General features: G+C 36.0%; 1 protein-coding gene across 1 annotated transcript in view; it reads right to left on the bottom strand.

Moving 5' to 3' along the window:
* The window catches only part of LOC306873535 (glycine receptor subunit alpha-3-like), a 69,318-nt gene that overhangs the window by 27,937 nt on the left and 24,441 nt on the right, over positions 1-16,940 (bottom strand). The window contains exons 2-6 of the mRNA XM_079422887.1: positions 14,779-14,903; positions 12,860-12,927; positions 6,767-6,990; positions 6,007-6,089; positions 4,346-4,483 (exon numbers count right to left, since the gene is read on the bottom strand). Coding sequence (XP_079279013.1) covers positions 4,346-4,483; positions 6,007-6,089; positions 6,767-6,990; positions 12,860-12,927; positions 14,779-14,903 — 638 coding nt within the window. The remainder of the gene's footprint in view (positions 1-4,345; positions 4,484-6,006; positions 6,090-6,766; positions 6,991-12,859; positions 12,928-14,778; positions 14,904-16,940) is intronic.

Raw genomic sequence — 16,940 nt, 5'->3', positions numbered from 1 at the left:
TACACTTTACACTATGTGCACTATGGACACTTACACACACTGCTGCGTGTGCACAATCTCACAAAAGACTCAGCAATATATGTATGTTTACATGCTCATGCACTACAAATCATCCTGCACTGTTCCCCAACCAGCTGCTGACTCAAATGTCTCTCTTTGCACATGTACAGTATATTTGTGAAGCATTCGTATAGTTTGTATAGCATTCGTATAGTTTGTATTTTTTATCTTCTATTTTTTAGTTTGTATAGGGTAATATTTATGGGAAGCATTCGTATAGTTGTATTTTTTATCCTTTATTCTTTTAGTTTGTATAGGGTAAATACTTATATATAGTATACTTATAGTTAAATCTGTTAGTAGTGTATAGGTTTATAGTGTTTTTTTTTTACTTCATTGTTGTATGTCTGTATTTATGTAGCACCGTGGTCCTGCGAGACACGACATTTCGTTCCACTGCATGTCCCCACATGTAGCGGAATGACAATAAAGCTCAACTTGAACTTGAACTTGATATTGTATATGTGTGAATGACTATCTCTAAAATGCATTCAAACAATCAAATCGATCTATTCAGTTTCACTGTACAAACCAAACTGAGCCAGCATCCTATTACAGTTGTAATACCACAAAATGCAAATGTACTACACTGAATTATTTGCATCACACTGTAGTTAACTACCTTTTTAGTGCATAAATTGTAGTATTAGTACAGTAATGTATTCTTTGCTACATACATTTGCAGACAACATGGCAACCATTCGTTCCTAAATGCTTCTAGAGTGGCTTTTTGTCTCAAGGGGTCCTTGCTCTTATGCTCTGTTCACCAAGGAATACTCAGAAAGGGGGCCTGAAATAGGTGTTACGTCCCTGATGAAAAATATTGTGGGACACTATTGAAGCCAGAGACAGAGCCACTGTACTTGAGAGAAAGTCATCTATTTTGTCATCCCTGATTACATTAGTTATTCGGTCTTCTCTGATTGAAAATTTTTACAGCATTTCAGCACTTTTGCAACATGCTGGCATAGATAGAACAGCATTAAACACTCCTCCAGAAGCCTTTTTAAAAGGTTGCTGTGCTACAGTGTTTGTTTGCAGGCTTGGACCTGTGGCCTTTATTGCAGGTGTATTAATAAAGATCAACAAATAATTTTACAGTAACTGCTAAAGAGGGAGCGATGAAAAAAGAGAGAGAATGAAATGTAACGAAAGAAAAAAACCAAACAAACAAGAAAATGGGTTCAAGCAATTAGACTTCGGTAGATGGTAATTGCTTTGGACTTCATACTCATGATGTAAGTAAAATAAAACAACATGAATGGCATTTATAATAACAATGATTTTAATGTGAGTTCATGGCTCTAAATTTTATAAGACATAAGAAACATATTACCACATATTACATATGTCACATGGTTGAATCCTTTTTTAAACACTCTGCAGACAAAATTATTATATTGTTTAATAAAGGATTGAATCACACCTCTTAAATGAGGTTTTTTTTTTTTCCTCTTAAAAGAAGAGGCTTTCTATGAATGCATATAAGAGGCTAATCTATGAATGCATATAAAATATATTATTTCTCCCTGTTGAATACAGGAAGTATGTTATCCACAAATTACATAAATTTGAATTTCTTTAAAGCTAGTTACTAGCTGGGAGCTTTACAATTGTCTTACCTTTTATTTGGACGCTCCTCTCTCAACTCAATCAATATCAATATGCCTTTGTGCAGCAATATTGATTCAATTACTAAATGAGAAATTTGAAGGGAGTCCAGGGAATAATGTGACTGACATGTAGCTCCCTATAGAAGCATACCGTGCCCTGAACACAACTGCCAAGAGATTTCTTGTCAAAAAAGAGACCTTTGAATCTTAAGCATTTTCACCCATCCCATTCTCTATTTCTTTCATTCTTTTTCCCCTGCTGTTTTCAATTTCTCCTGACTCTCAAGTCTTTTACTGGTGGTCTCTCTCTCATTTTGTTCTTATACACTGTGGACAATCGTTTGAGGCAACCTGACCTTGACCCACCAGCATCTGTCATTCATCCTGTCAGAAAGTCCCTCTGAGGCAAAACACACAGGGAGACAAAAGCACACACCTCTTCACCAGGGACTGTGTGGCCTATGACTTCTGATATGTGTACTACTGATATGACTGATAATGTTAGGTTTCAAATGCAAGAAGAATGACAAAATGAAAGGCAGAGTACTGACTAATTAATTAAATTACATCTGACAAGGCTAATGAGAACTTGGTCTCTTAAGGACTCATTTGCCATTATACGTACAATTCTGCAATGCACTGACATGGTTCTTGACCGCAGGCATAGAAAGCTCATCCTGATTTAGTTTGTTTTTCAAAATCTTTTCTCAGTAATTCTCTGAAGTCTTATGACTGTTTTGACCAGTGTTTCCGATATCATGCATGTTTTGAAGATAACTTTTTCTAAATTAATTTGTGTGTGTACTTCAAGGCTACTAAGCCAAATGTGTTACATAAAATTCTGGGCATTGTATCATTTATTTTATTTTTTTTACTGTAAGTCTCAGATATTTTACACTGACTGACAGTATTTTCCTCTCTCACACCCTTGATGTTTACGTGTCAACCATGACGAGGCAGTGGATGCGCAGTGGATGCATAATTGAGACACCAAGAGATGTGATAAGTGTGTTCCTTTACTTTGCATGCCATTAAAGCAAGACTGCTAGAACATTCTCCTGGATTTCTTTTTCTCTCTTCTCCTCCCTCACAGTGGTCTTCTGTTCCTCTAAATTAGTGATTCTCAACTGGTGGCCATAAATATGGGCCTCCAACATGTCTGGACTGATAGTGTTGAGGGCAGTAGAGAAGAACAATGATAAATACAAATGAAATGCCATTATGCTGTATAATCATGCTTGCTTATTACACTACGATAAGAGGAGAAAACACTGTTCATATAATTTGTCAAAGACTATACATCCAGTTGAACTCTACAGTATTTCACTTTGGAGGAAATTCATCTGTCACATGGTTGAAACTAGCCAAATTAGCCAGATGGCAACATGGACAGGTTGTGTGACATCCCCTCATCCTTGAAAACCATGAACAAGACTATCCAATGTATTTTGTGCAGTGAATTAAAGGCATAGTTCACCCAAAAATGAAAATATGTTTATCTGCTTACCCCAAGGACATCCAAGATGTAGGTGACTTTGTTTCTTCGGTAGAACACAAACAAATATTTTTAACTCAAACCATTGCACTCTGTCAGTCAAATAATGGCAGTCAATGGGACTCGCAGCTTTGAGAGAAAAAAAAAAAAACACACACAGGCAAAACCAAGTTAAACCCTGTGGCTCGTGACAATACATTGAGGTCTAAAGACACGAAACGATCGGTCTGTGCAAGAAATTGAACAGTATTTATATAGTTTTTTACCTCTGATCCACCGCATTGTCCAATTGTCCTGAGCGCGTTCACAACAGCCAGCGCGTGATGCATTTTCTTCTTCTACGCTGGATCGCAGACTTAAGTGCATTACCGCCATGATTATTCTTAATAATAATACTTAATAACAATAGGCGCCACCTATCACTCTATCTACAATCTCAATAAGTGGTCCATTTGAGAGATAGGTGGCGGAAATGTACTTATAAGTCTGCGATCTGCCGTAAAGCAAGAAGAAGACGCGTCACGCGCCGGCTGTTGTGAACTCGCTCAGGACAGTTGGATAGTGCGGTGAATCAGAGGTAAAAAAAAAACTATATAAATACTGTTCAGTTTCTTGTACAGACCGATTGTTTCATGTCTTTAGACCTCAATGTATCATCACGAGCCACAGGGTTTAATTTGGTTTTGTCTGTGTATGATTTTTTTTCTCTCAAAGCCGTGAGTACCATTGACTGACATTATATGACTGACAGACTGGAATGGTTTGAGTTAAAAATCTTCATTTGTGTTCTACTGAAGAAACAAATTCACCTACATCTTGGATGTCCTGGGGGTAAGCAGATAAACACCAAATTTTCATTTTTGGGTGAACTATCCCTTTAATGGCTTCTGAAAGCGTGAAACAATCAAAATTCAATTTACATGTAGTGGTTCTAAGCTCCGGTCCTGGAGACCCACTTCTCTGCACATTTTGTATGTCTTCTTTATTATTGCACCTGATTAAAATCATCAGCTCAATAGGAGAGAGCTGGACCGGCATTGAGAACCACTGGATTATAGTGTAGTAAAAGTAAATTTTCTTATTCAGTCTGGATCATGTAAATAATTCATGTTTCTGAGCATTTGGAGTTTCTATCAGGCTATTGAAATTTTATTATATAGCATGTTTTGAAAATTACCTGTGTTGTAGTGCTTGGTGCAGTCTATTAAATCAGACTTTTCCTTGAGGATGAACTGTGGGAGCGTCAAACCTTCAGCCATCTGTACAGGTGCCTTGTCTTGCCACTCAAAAATCAGGTCATTCATTGTGTAGCCAACTAGGAGAAAGATGAAGATAATTTTTTTTTGTTAGATTTTACATGCTGTTTTCAGTATTACTATTTCATAATGGAGAGGTTAATGTTGTAAAATTAGCCCTTTTCATATTCTGAAAATTTTACAACACTTTCATTAAAGGAATCTTTCACATACATATTCTGTCATTAATTACTTGCATTCAACATCATTCCAAACTTGCATGCACTGAATCTTCATAAATATGCATTTTGTGTTCTGTAAACAGAGGACGAAGAGGATTAAGTAAATATTCCTTTAGCTAAACTATTCTGATAGTCTAACTTAAGATATAAATACAGATTTCAATAGAATGATGGCATTTAAGACCAAATGAGAGGGCTGTTCCAGAAGGCTAGAACATTACAAAACCATTTACTACATTTCAGATAGATATTAGAAATAGCTTCAGAGGCATCTAATAAACAGTGAATTCAGCTTCAGATTGACAGTTAGATTTTAAAGCACAGATATTTTTTTTTTTTTTTAAATACACATATATGTAAAAAGAAACCAGCTTATTGTGTTTTCCCCTTCATTATTGACTTATGAATTATGAATTGTTGACTATGACCATACAGCCATAAAACATGTTAACTGCAGTGCATAATAAAAAGGCACGCATCTTCAACATGAAGACAAAACATATCACAAAGCATTAAGCAATTCACCAGCACAATATCCTCAGGGTTGCAACTGCACCAGAACATGTATGGTGTGATGTTGAAACAGCGGATATAATTATTTATTTTTCTACATATAGCTCTGGTGTCACTTGCTTCTCTTGGTGGTACCACTTTACCAGAGGGAAGGTGAGTATGCTCATTATTCTATTCTATTCTATTCTATTCTATTCTATTCTATTCTATTCTATTCTGTGTACTCTGTTCTACTGAATGAGCTAACTATTTCCAACAGAGACAATCTCCTCAATTTAACATTGTTGTTGATCATCAAGAGCCTCTCAGTGAGCAACTCAAGTAACAACATGAACATGGCCACTCTAAAATATGTAGTTACGAAGACAGATTCCCCATGACATGGGGGCTTTCTTTAAAAGCCTCAACCCCAGCTTAGAGCAATAGTCATGGGGGAGATAGAGTGAGCTGTGGCATGTTTTCAAGTCAACAGAAAGCTCTTGGAATAATATTCCGAACACTTTGACCACTAGCTTCACTAATCTTTAACCAGGCACTCGGCACTTAGTCTGTAGAGAGAACTTCGTGCCTATGTGTCCTTAAGTTACAGTCTAGGATGGCATATACGTTCTCCATGATAATTTTAAGGATGTCTTTAGGGCCCTGCCCATCCATAATGACATAATTTGGTATGACCCTGCCAGGTGAATGCCCCTTTACATCAAATCCGCTATTTACCTCATCCTGGCTACCGGCTAAAGTTACATTATGAAATGAGAAACAGTGTCTGCTTTCCACAAATCTGAACGAGGGGTGGGGGAGTTACGTAACAATCTCTTGATGAGAGGAGGTCATACGAGATTACTCACAACTCTCCAGCTGCATTATGCACGTCTGCACATCCATGGGGAAATTCTTCAGATCCATCGGACATGAGAGCGTCAGAGTCAGTCTAAAAATTGAATGGAAAAAGGCATAGATTTAAAAAATTACACACACCTCTTCCATCTACATTCTCTGAATGAGTATGTGTAAATCCACAAAGAAGGGAATCAAAGTGGAGGGCTTTAAGCATCTGAAGCTGCTTGAGTGGTGGGATTTCTGAACGGGGCCGCTAAAGCATAAGAGAGACAAGTCTGACAGCCGCAGATTGGCCATGTTTTAATTACACTCTTTCTCCCTCAGGGCACCACGTGGATTTCAGTTAGAGTGAATCTTCTGTCGTCTCACATCTGCACAGCTTTCCATCATATCTCCTCAAAAGCATGACATGATTTACCCCTCACTTTTAACTCCAGCGCTTCCCTTCTACCCAATGCTGCCACAGTGATAATGTCTTCCTATGGCTTCACTGCAGTGATCGATGTTGAATGACACTTTATCCTGGCATTTGTTGAGGGTTTAGTTACATATTTGAGTTTGAAGATATGACTCTAATGACTCAAGTCTGCATCAGCTGAGGCATTTGATTACTAGGATGGTGGATTGTTATTGACATTTTCAGGAGCTAGTACAGCAGCTGTTTTCATTGACCGTGACCCTGTACCAACTCAAATGTATGTTTTAAATGTCAGAATGTCAGTCAGCTGCTGCTTACTGTAACTATTTTGATTGATGCTGAAGTCTCACCTGATTGAATAGAGGACATTTCCATTCTTGAATATTCTCAAGAGCTTGTTGTCAGTGGTGACCTCGTGGAAGTGCGCTCCCTTCTCGTTGGCGAAGAATAGATCAGGCTTCCAAATGGAGTCTAACATTGAGGGATCCAGGTCCAGGGAGTCATCTGGGTACTCACTGTAAGCTAACCGAGGGTCGTTCCACTTCTGCCGGAGAAATATGTTCACTCTGTAATCCTAAGAATAAATGCTTAACATCAGTCAAGGCAAATAGCATATGAGATGTACAACAGGCCTCTTTGTCAGTTTTAAATCAGACATAATGAGTATTTTCATGTTCACGCATGCAAGTGAAATAGAAGTGAGCATCTTTGCTTAAATTTATGGTACAGTAAAATGCTGTCTGAGATTTTCACATATTCAATGCATTGCTAATTACATTTGTAGTGTTTCACAGCTGTAAATTCATTAAATCAGTGGTTATCAACTGGTATGTTGCTACTTAATGTTTGTTCTGATAGGGTTGCAATAAAGAGAGAAACTGCTAAATGATAATAAATGGATTGTTAACAAGTTAGGATAAAATGTTTCCCATATTTAAAATTGTTTTTTTTTTTTTTGTTAATTCATTTATTTATTTGCTGACATTAAATTCACTTGATAAAAGCTGGTCAAATTAGGCATATGACAACATGGGCAGGTTGCATGATATACCCTCTTCTGAAACCATGAGCAAAATCCCTCAAGGTCAAACCAAATATGACCGAGATTTCATTAAATGTGGGTGACAAGTTTGAGAAGCATTACTTTAAATAAATAATGAATGGAGATTTTGGACTTATACTGTAATAAGGTGTGTAATATTATCAGTGTGAGGTTGTGACGGGCCATGGAGTTTAGCCAACTGTTACCTTGCCAACAGTTATCTAAGGTCAAATTTAAATGCTTTTTGTTTAGCAAAGTTTATGCCTCCAAAAGGAATCCAATTATTGGGCATGTAGAGACGCTATCATCAATGAGAGCTGTTCTTGCCTGCTGTACACTCCAACATATATATATATATATATATATATATATATATATATATATATATATATATGTTGGAGTGTACAGATATATATAGGTACATATATATATATTTTGGCTGGAGAGAATTTTTATTGTTTGTTGTGAAACTTCTTGTGATAAGAAGAAAAAATATATATTTAAGGATGTAGTTCTTTGTTGAATATTTTTATATTTTGTTTTAATTTTAATTTTAAAGTTTTATTCATTTTGTTGTGCATTTTTGTAATTTTTTATTTTATTTTAGTACTTCAGCTTAAGCATAAACGTATGTGAGAAATGCTGCCCTGGTAACTAGACTAAATAATAAAATGTTGTAAATAATAAAAGTGTAATTTTTTACATTTTCATTTTACATTTTTTGTTGTTGTTTGTTTTGTTTGTCAGTTTTAGTTAATGAAAATAACCCTGTTGAATATATAAAACCTTGCTAGAATATGTTTTACGTGAGTGACTGAGAAGCTAGGTCTTTTTTTCTCTGTCAATCTCATATATAGACGTTACAGACATGCTCTTACATTTGCCTCGAAACAACAAACTTCTTAAATGTGGTTCTTAAATTTACAGCTCACAGTTGATATTAAATTAAAGTTCTGTGAATAAAATTTGACAGTTTTATTTATGCCACAAGTTTTTGGGACATTTGCCTAGAAGCCTGGCAGAATTGCATGAGTAATAAAGACAGAACCTTAGTGAACCTCAACAATAATAGATTACGATAATCTGAAACTAATAAAAGCTGAATTAAATGTTAAAAATGCATCCGAGGAGAGATTGGAACTTCTGCTCTTTTGACAACAATAGTTCTTTTGTTCAGAATTTTAAGAATATACTATGTATAGTCAGACTGAATTTGCCTGAAAGCAAAAAAGACGAGCAGCCACTAATAATGAATGGAAGGTGACAGCGCGTGGGTGATATAATTTGTTAGGCAGCAAGGCGGATGGAGAACCGGGCGGTTTTCATATCTTATTTGTGTCTTTCTAAAGCACTCGAAGAACTTCATTAGAAGGTCTGTGCGTCAGAGTGCATGAGTGGTGGGATATTGATATATGGAGTTTCACATGGGAAACTAGCGTAACACGATTAGTGACTAGGCAAACCTCAACTGTGCCAGTTCCCCATTTGTCAACAGCCAAGCAACATCTCAAGGCTGAGGATGTAGTGTTTAGCAGAAATAACAAAGTCGTCAAAGCATTTGTCTTCTGCTCCACTTCCTAAAACATCTAACTGTGGTGGTTTGTTGACAGGAATTTAGCAGGCACTCACAGATTACAGATCACCGAATTGGCCAGCATCTCAGCTGATGAAGCATGTCTTACTTTCATTATAGATGTCACACTACTGCTTTGTCAATCTCTTGGTTTCTTTGTCATCAACTTAGCGGCTGATTCTGTCCTCTGCACATTTCTTCGCGGTCAGTGCGGGAGAGCTTGACAGAACCCGTGCATCGCATCTGCGATTGCTCAACCAACTGCAGGCCTTCAGTGGCTCCATGGCAATCTCCACACATTTGCTCTGTGATTGCCTACTCAAGCGGGACTCACTGGCATTGAGTGGGAATTTGCGCCCATGCCAACAAGCCAGTGATTAATCACATCTCCATATGTCTGCGGCTTCTGTAACAGTCAGATAACTCTGTCAATACATTCACCGCTTTGGTAGTGACTATTAAGATCTGAGCAGCCAAATTCCGTACACCAACTGATAGGAACAATAATCTCCAGACGTTCTGCGGCTTCTTCTTTTTTTTGCCATTTAATCAACACGCAACCAAAATAGGTTTTTACTTCCATCTCCACATTGAAGAGTGGTTTTGCATGTCTGGACTGGTGTGAAACTTGATTTTTGGCATATGCTGACAACATGCAGGCTGAGTTGGCAATGGTTTTGCTGACAACATGCAGGTTCAGTGTTTTAATATGTCGGGATTTCCAGCACATGGACAGACAGATGTGTCTGGATTATCAAAGACCAAAGAATAATTATACTGTACGTAGATGTTCAACAACAACACCTTAAAATGTTTTGAAACCGCAGCTACTTGAAGTTAGACCTTCACAACCTTATAATCAGACAATAGAGGAATAGTGGATTGAAGCAGTGGAATAATGAAGATAATACAGGAGAAAATTACTCCTTTTCAAACAATCCCAGGTTTGAAATGTTTGGTTATTCAGTCACACGTTTTCCTCAGATGTTCCTGTCTTTTGATTTTCCTTCCTTCCAGTTTACAGAAACTGGTATATGAATGTCAGCTGTCTGGGAACTGAGGATTGTCCAGAATGATGTTCTGTTAATGCAGTGTCCTTTGTTCCTAGATGTTAGGATTATCCCATGACCCTATGACCCCCAGAGGGAAGGTTTTGTGTTGATGTTTTGTGTTCAAATATGTACTGTTTACCAGTAAGTTGAAAACATATCCAGATGTCCATAAAATTCTTTAAAATATACATTCTTGATAGACTTTAACAATGTGTTTTTAAGATGACCTGATGTTAACACCAGTGGGATTAATGTGAAACATTAACTGATTTGACCTATAACTTTGAATGTAAGATTAAAAGAAGAATCTTTAGAAAACTATTTTAAATCTTCATGCAATTTTTTTTATTGCATATATGTACATGTCCATCACAAAAGAGGTGCATAAAAGTCAGAGTTGCTTTTTAAATGTATTTTTGAGTACCCCAATGAATCCGGACCAAAAAAATTGTGTCATGCCAATGAGGCTTATTACATGGAGAAATCATTTCATAAAGCCCAACTGAATCAAAAAGAACAGTTGTTGATTTGGGTAAATGACAAGAGATTTGTACCCTGCTTGAAGAAAGGAATATTTATGAAGAGAAGTCCACTCAGAGTGAGGAAAAAGCTTTGGCAAAAGCACAGTCTCTTCAGACATAATTACTTCAGAGTGAGTGTACCATCTCACAGCACATAACTTATTCAGAGCAAGCTGAGGGATGAAGGCGACAAGGCACTCTCAGTGTGTGTGTGTGTGTGTCTGTGTGTTGAGCATTTGCGTTCACAGACAGCAATGTTGGGACACTTGTGTAGATAAGATAAAAGCACATCTTCTTCTTGTGTGTAGATCTGGGTTGTAATGGGGTATAATCCCAAATGTGTGTTTGTTTGGCTGTCTGCAGGGTAAGATGTAATCAAACATCAAAAAGTAAAATAAATAAATATATAATACAGAACATGCACAGTGTTCCATTGCTAAGCACACCTGGAGCCTGTTTCATTTCAGCTGTGGTGGCATATAATGGACAAACAAGATCCCTGTAGGGATGAACTGCACAAGTAAGAACAATAACTGCTTTCTGTCTCTCGCTGATTGCCTGGAGGTTTCAAGATATGGCTACCTGAATACAAGCAACACAGACCCCAGTATATCCGAGGTTGGGATTCTTTCTTCTGCATGAACTCTTATCTGAACCATTCTCCCTTTTCTTTTCCTGATGTAATTCATCCCAAGGGTTGTTGTTAACCCACACTGTTAGATTTGTTTTTTGCTCTTCTCGGTTTCTATTTGTCTTGAAATTCTTGAAAATAAAAATCTAATAAACAAATATAAATTTAATATATCTTAAAAACTGCTATATACACAAACTGCTTAATAATATTTCAACCTTTGTCTGCCAAAGGCCAGGTTAGTTCAGGTTGTAAATTGCCATAATTGTTGTAAAAACATGTAAACTCACGTAATTAAATTTAGCTTGTGCATTTTAAACAAAAATTTTAAAGGATTTATTTATTCACTTACTGTGATGTTTCCTGACATGCTTTTATATATATATATATCAGGAACTATATATATCAGGAAAGTTTACTGTGATTTTAGCCCTCTGATTTGAACACTGTTTAAATGGGTTGATCTATTTTAAGATAAGATAAGTATTACATGTGGAATTCTTTTGAAAGTGTTCTTTAAGCTGATGATGTTGATCATAGCGTTATATTTAGATCTTCTCCCATTGCATAAAAGATTGCAGCATTGAGCATTGTAGCCAATCACAGTAATGTCTACACTCTGATGAATGCGCATTATAACACAGTTCAAATACAATGTCAAGAAGAGATTCATTGAGCTGTGTACAGCATCACTGATGATAACACGTTTATGATAACACTGATGATAACTTTATGATTGACAGCTCCAGCGATTATTTTTGCTCACTTTCTGTATATAATTTAATCACAATTTAAATAACAGTTGATTCCCATGCTACTAAGAGGAATAGTGTGAAGTTGACTGTTTAGTCACTGGCTTAATTTACTGATGCATAAAGGGGAATAAATGAATGTCTGACTGTACATGGCTCCTTACATTCACTGATCACAGATTAAGCTTTAGAATTAACGCCCTTATATGTTGATGCATTTTTGCTGGGTCAGTATCTTTCTGTAAAGAGCTGTTTGCAAAATCTGCTTTGAATGGTGACTAGTTTTGCAAAGAATCCACAGCGTAACTGTGCAACTGGATCTTCAGAGAAGGATGCTACTGTAACAAAACTGAGTGAAATGATTTCAGATAGCTTACTGCAACTGCTTTTTTATCAAATGTGAAGACAAAATAACATTTTAGGGTACTGAAAGCTCAAGTTGATTGCAGACTTTAAGGCTGAAATGAAAGGGTCCAAAGGGTCCAAAGCCCTCCCAACTTTGTCTCAAAAAATGACTTCCTAGAATCCTGGTGACAGAAGCAAGTTTGCACCCCTTATGACTTCAGATGGTGGACTTCCTAACAGTGTCCTACAGTCTTTCTCACAATCTGGATTGAGATGTAATACGACATGTACGCAAGCAGAAACACTCCCTCTACACAAAACACACAATTTTGAGTGTGTGCTATATACTGTTTCCATTAAGTCTGAACTGTGAATTTTAATGACAGACTAATAGTGCATTAATTACACCCTGTGGAAGCAATCATCACAGTGCTAATATAATAGCTAAGATTTATATTGGGTAAACACTGCCATGGGGCATTTGTGCATGAAAACGCATACATCATTGTTGGATTAGGAATACATACCATAGTTGTCTCTGCAATGGAGCCAAAACTGTTAATGAATATGTTACATGTTACATTCACAGGTGGACCTGTGGAGAGAAGAGTAAAATCAGTCAGAATACAGTACAGTCCCTATAAAGATACTTTCTACTATCATTATGTGAGTACACATGAGATTTTTAATACTTGTTTGCTTTAAAATAACCATTTTCTACACAAATTTTAATATGCAAATTAAACATTTTAAATCTTTATAAGTTGCAAAATGAAAATGAAAATGTGTTACCCATATTGATTAGATATGTTAAACATGTCCAAGCAAAAACAGTAGCAAAATTATAATTTAAATGCTGTTTTTCCTAAATGCATTTAAATCTAAATGGTAGGACAATTTAGATTGTATTTTCATCGTGATACCGCGTGATAATTGTTGCAAAATGCAGTGAGAATTTCGAAATGCATTCTGAGCCAAAGGTGCAGCAAAACGGTAGCAAAATGATCATTTAAATGTCTTTAATTTGTCTTAAAATGCATTGACACACTGTAAAAAAAAATGTTTCAAAACGTTGTTTCAACTTAAAATAATTTGTTACCCCCGCTGACTTAAAACTTTTAGTTTAGTCAACTTAAAATTTTAAGATACTCAATGTTAATTTGAGGGACAACTACAATATTTTAGTTGACTGAACTAAAAATTTCAAGTCAGCGGGGGTGACAAATTATTTTAAGATGTATTGTTTTAAACAAGATTTTTTTTCTTTTTTACAGTGATTACAGCAGTCAGCTACAGCTCCCAAATTTGGCATTCAAGGAGTGAAGATATTTGCCCCAAACACAATGAAATATTTAACTTTTGTGAAACTTTGCTTGTTTTACTCATAAATAGGCTTCTTATCACTGTTTGCTTATGAGCATCAATCCGATGTATCACTGTAAACAGTGAGAGATGTTCAGGCAGGTGAAAAGCTTTTGGGTAATGGTGAATATTGGCCTATCGTGCGTCCTGTTGCCGAGCCCCACCTTGATGTAATGATTGACAGCTAGGGTTCGGAAAGCATTTTCACTGCATTTTGCAACAATTAAAACAATCAACAACAATCTCAAGTGTCTTACCCCTAAGTCTAAAAGCATTAAGGAAAAACAGCATTTAAATGATAATTTTGCTACAGTTTTTGCTTGGACATGTTAACATATCTAATCAATTTGGGTAATACATTTTCTAATTTAAATACATAAATACATTGCCATTTTGCATATTACATTTCAAATAGAATTTAACTATGCTTCCATACATGACCTTCCAATGGTTCATTAATGGAGGAGGAAAAGTTACGAAAATTGGGTGATTTGATCTGCTTCACTCTTTCTTTCTTTTTTTTTTGTACTTACAATATTGATGTGTATAATGAACTTAGTACAGAAATGTATCGCTTTATTATACATCTGTTTGTAACACCCCTACTCCAGGCTTTTTTTGTAGATTTTCAAACTCCCTTTACTTGACATTTATGAATTAGTGGCTTCTGTAAATGAGCTTCTGAGGGGAAGTCCTTAATATGCCAGCTTAATAATTTAAGAAAGCTCAGGCTGATTTATAGTTTGAGATGGTTTGGGTTCAGGGCCATTCTGTAACAGCAAGATGAATGAATGTTTTCAGGGTCATTGCAGAAACGTCTGGAGGCAGCTGGAACCAGGAGATGTGCAGCATTATTACATAATCATTTCATAGCATGAAACAGAATATAGAGTCACATCTGCATTAGCTTTGTACCATATAAAATATGAATCTTGTAGACACCAATGGTCACTGTAACTAAAGGTTTTAAAGACATCAAATCAAAAACAAGAAGTGGTGGTAAATAACCATTAAAGACAGCACAATGTATTCTTTCAAGGAGAAACAGAGTAAAAGGTAAGGAGAAAGGGCTTGTGTGTACTACCTTTAAAGTTGGGCCTAATTCTGGCATCGTAACCTGAGGTTCTTCCCATGAGCTTGTCAAGGAAGTCAGAGGGTGACGATGCTTTTTCTCCTTGAAAGTTGTCTGGTTTTTTTGATGCTACCAAACTGAGGAATAAAAAGAGAGAGATAAAAATGGGGGCAGATTTTAGCAAATCAGCCACAACAGTCACCAACGCTACAAATGTAAGAGGCAATACTAATGTCATCTGACATCAAATATTCAGGTTTTCCATTTGGGGCATTAGACAAGGCTGTATAATAAGCAGCTTTTGTTCACTCCAACATATTAAGGATGAGAATACAGACATATTTAGGTCTGTACAGATTTGAAACAGATGCTCATGCATTAAATTTACTGAATTGCCTTAATGCAACCAGTATAATACTCAGCAGAAGAGACATAGATATTATAAGAGTAGTATTTTCATCACAATTTCATTTTGAAATGTTGTGCATGTTATATACTTCTCTGTGCTGACCTACTGCATTTAATGGTCATACATGGCTAATATGCAACATAAACAGGTGTAATGCTGTTGAACTCCCGAGAGAAAACTTCATATTGTGACACACAAAGGAAAACTGTTCTACCATATTTCCCTTTAGTAATGACTGAAAGACAACAATTTTGTCAGGCATTATTTCTCTTGATAAGGAGTAAAAGGAAGTTCTGTTGGCAGCAACAGATAAGGGATAATTTATGTTTTGAGCGTTGAGAGGTGCTACACTGTATTCTTTGTGCTTGGCGATTACGTGTATATGTTGGATTTTTGCAGTTGCGCCCCTGTGTTACTCACAGAGAAGTTTGCCAGTGAATCTCATTTTAAGGACGATGTGGGAAGGATACTTCACTGATCAGTTTGGTTTAATGAAAACACAAGGTATATTTTCAGGAATTTGTGGACATGACATTTCATTGATTTTTATTTATTTATTATTATTATAATTTTTTGCCTTAATTAATCAGGAGATAGATACTCTCTAGGAAAGGGAGAAAGCTGTGGACAAATATCCATGAGGAACATTCAAGATTTTAAACATTAAAACCTCCTTGTTTTTGATCATAGATTGTTGCATAACGATAATGCATACAATCACAAAGAAATACTTATGATGTTTTGTTTTCATATTTTTATGTGTTTTGAAAGAGTTAAAGTACACGTCTGCCCACTGTAGTAGACAGGTTGCAAGGTAAGTAAAGAATATGCCCCTTTTAATCATTAACTTCACTTAGCCATATAGAATTTATGCACAGTGCTGAAAGAACATGACAATGACAAGAATCTATTGTTTAAAATGTATTTAAATGTTAAATATATTATGTTTCTTGGTTGCTGCAAAACATGGAGCCATATTCCTTTCTACTCCCTCTCTACTCTCTTTCCTGCCCAGTGTATGCCTACCCAATTTCTGGTGGGGATATTAATCATAAAATTAAATGTGGTAAAATAAATGTTACAAATCTGAGTGATTATAATTTTATTATTATTTAAATATTATTAATAATAATACAAATGTATAAATAAATATTTAAAATATACTTTTAAAAATCAATAGAGCACATATAACATTCATGAATTTATAGTGTACTTCTGTTCAGTTTGTGGGTGTTAACGTAATGTCAATGTGCTGAACTGAGCGTGAACCATAATCTGGCTTCATATAGTGTAATCTGTGACATTTCGGCCAGTCGTGTATCAAGTAATGTGACAAGACTGTATCTACAGAAATTCTTGTTTCTGGCTACTGAAACACTCATTAAGTTTCTGATGAACATAGGTCAGAGGTCAGGCTGTAAGATTAGGATTAAAAGCATGTGACGCAAAATTACTGACACTCAGTGCTCCATCCCACAAAATCATCTTGTGAGATGAGCAGACAAACACACATATCCATCCACACACATTACAGTTTTTCTCGATTGTTTACACACATTTTCTGAAAGCATGCCTCATATTCTCAGAACTCTACACACAAATCCAAAAAAACACACAATGGGCAAAACCCCTCAATTCTCCTGCAAAATGAAACTTTACATTCAAAACAATGTTATTTCTTCTCAAAATGGTATTTTGTTTTCAAATGACACACACAAACCATCATATGAATAGACATTTATAAGAACCAGCTGAACACTGATGT

The sequence above is a fragment of the Barbus barbus genome (genome assembly GCF_936440315.1).
Source record: "Barbus barbus genome assembly, chromosome: 8".
In the NCBI taxonomy this organism is placed as follows: Eukaryota; Metazoa; Chordata; class Actinopteri; order Cypriniformes; family Cyprinidae; genus Barbus; species Barbus barbus.
Note: the sequence above shows the minus strand (reverse complement) of the source record. Positions and strands in the feature narration are given on the sequence as shown.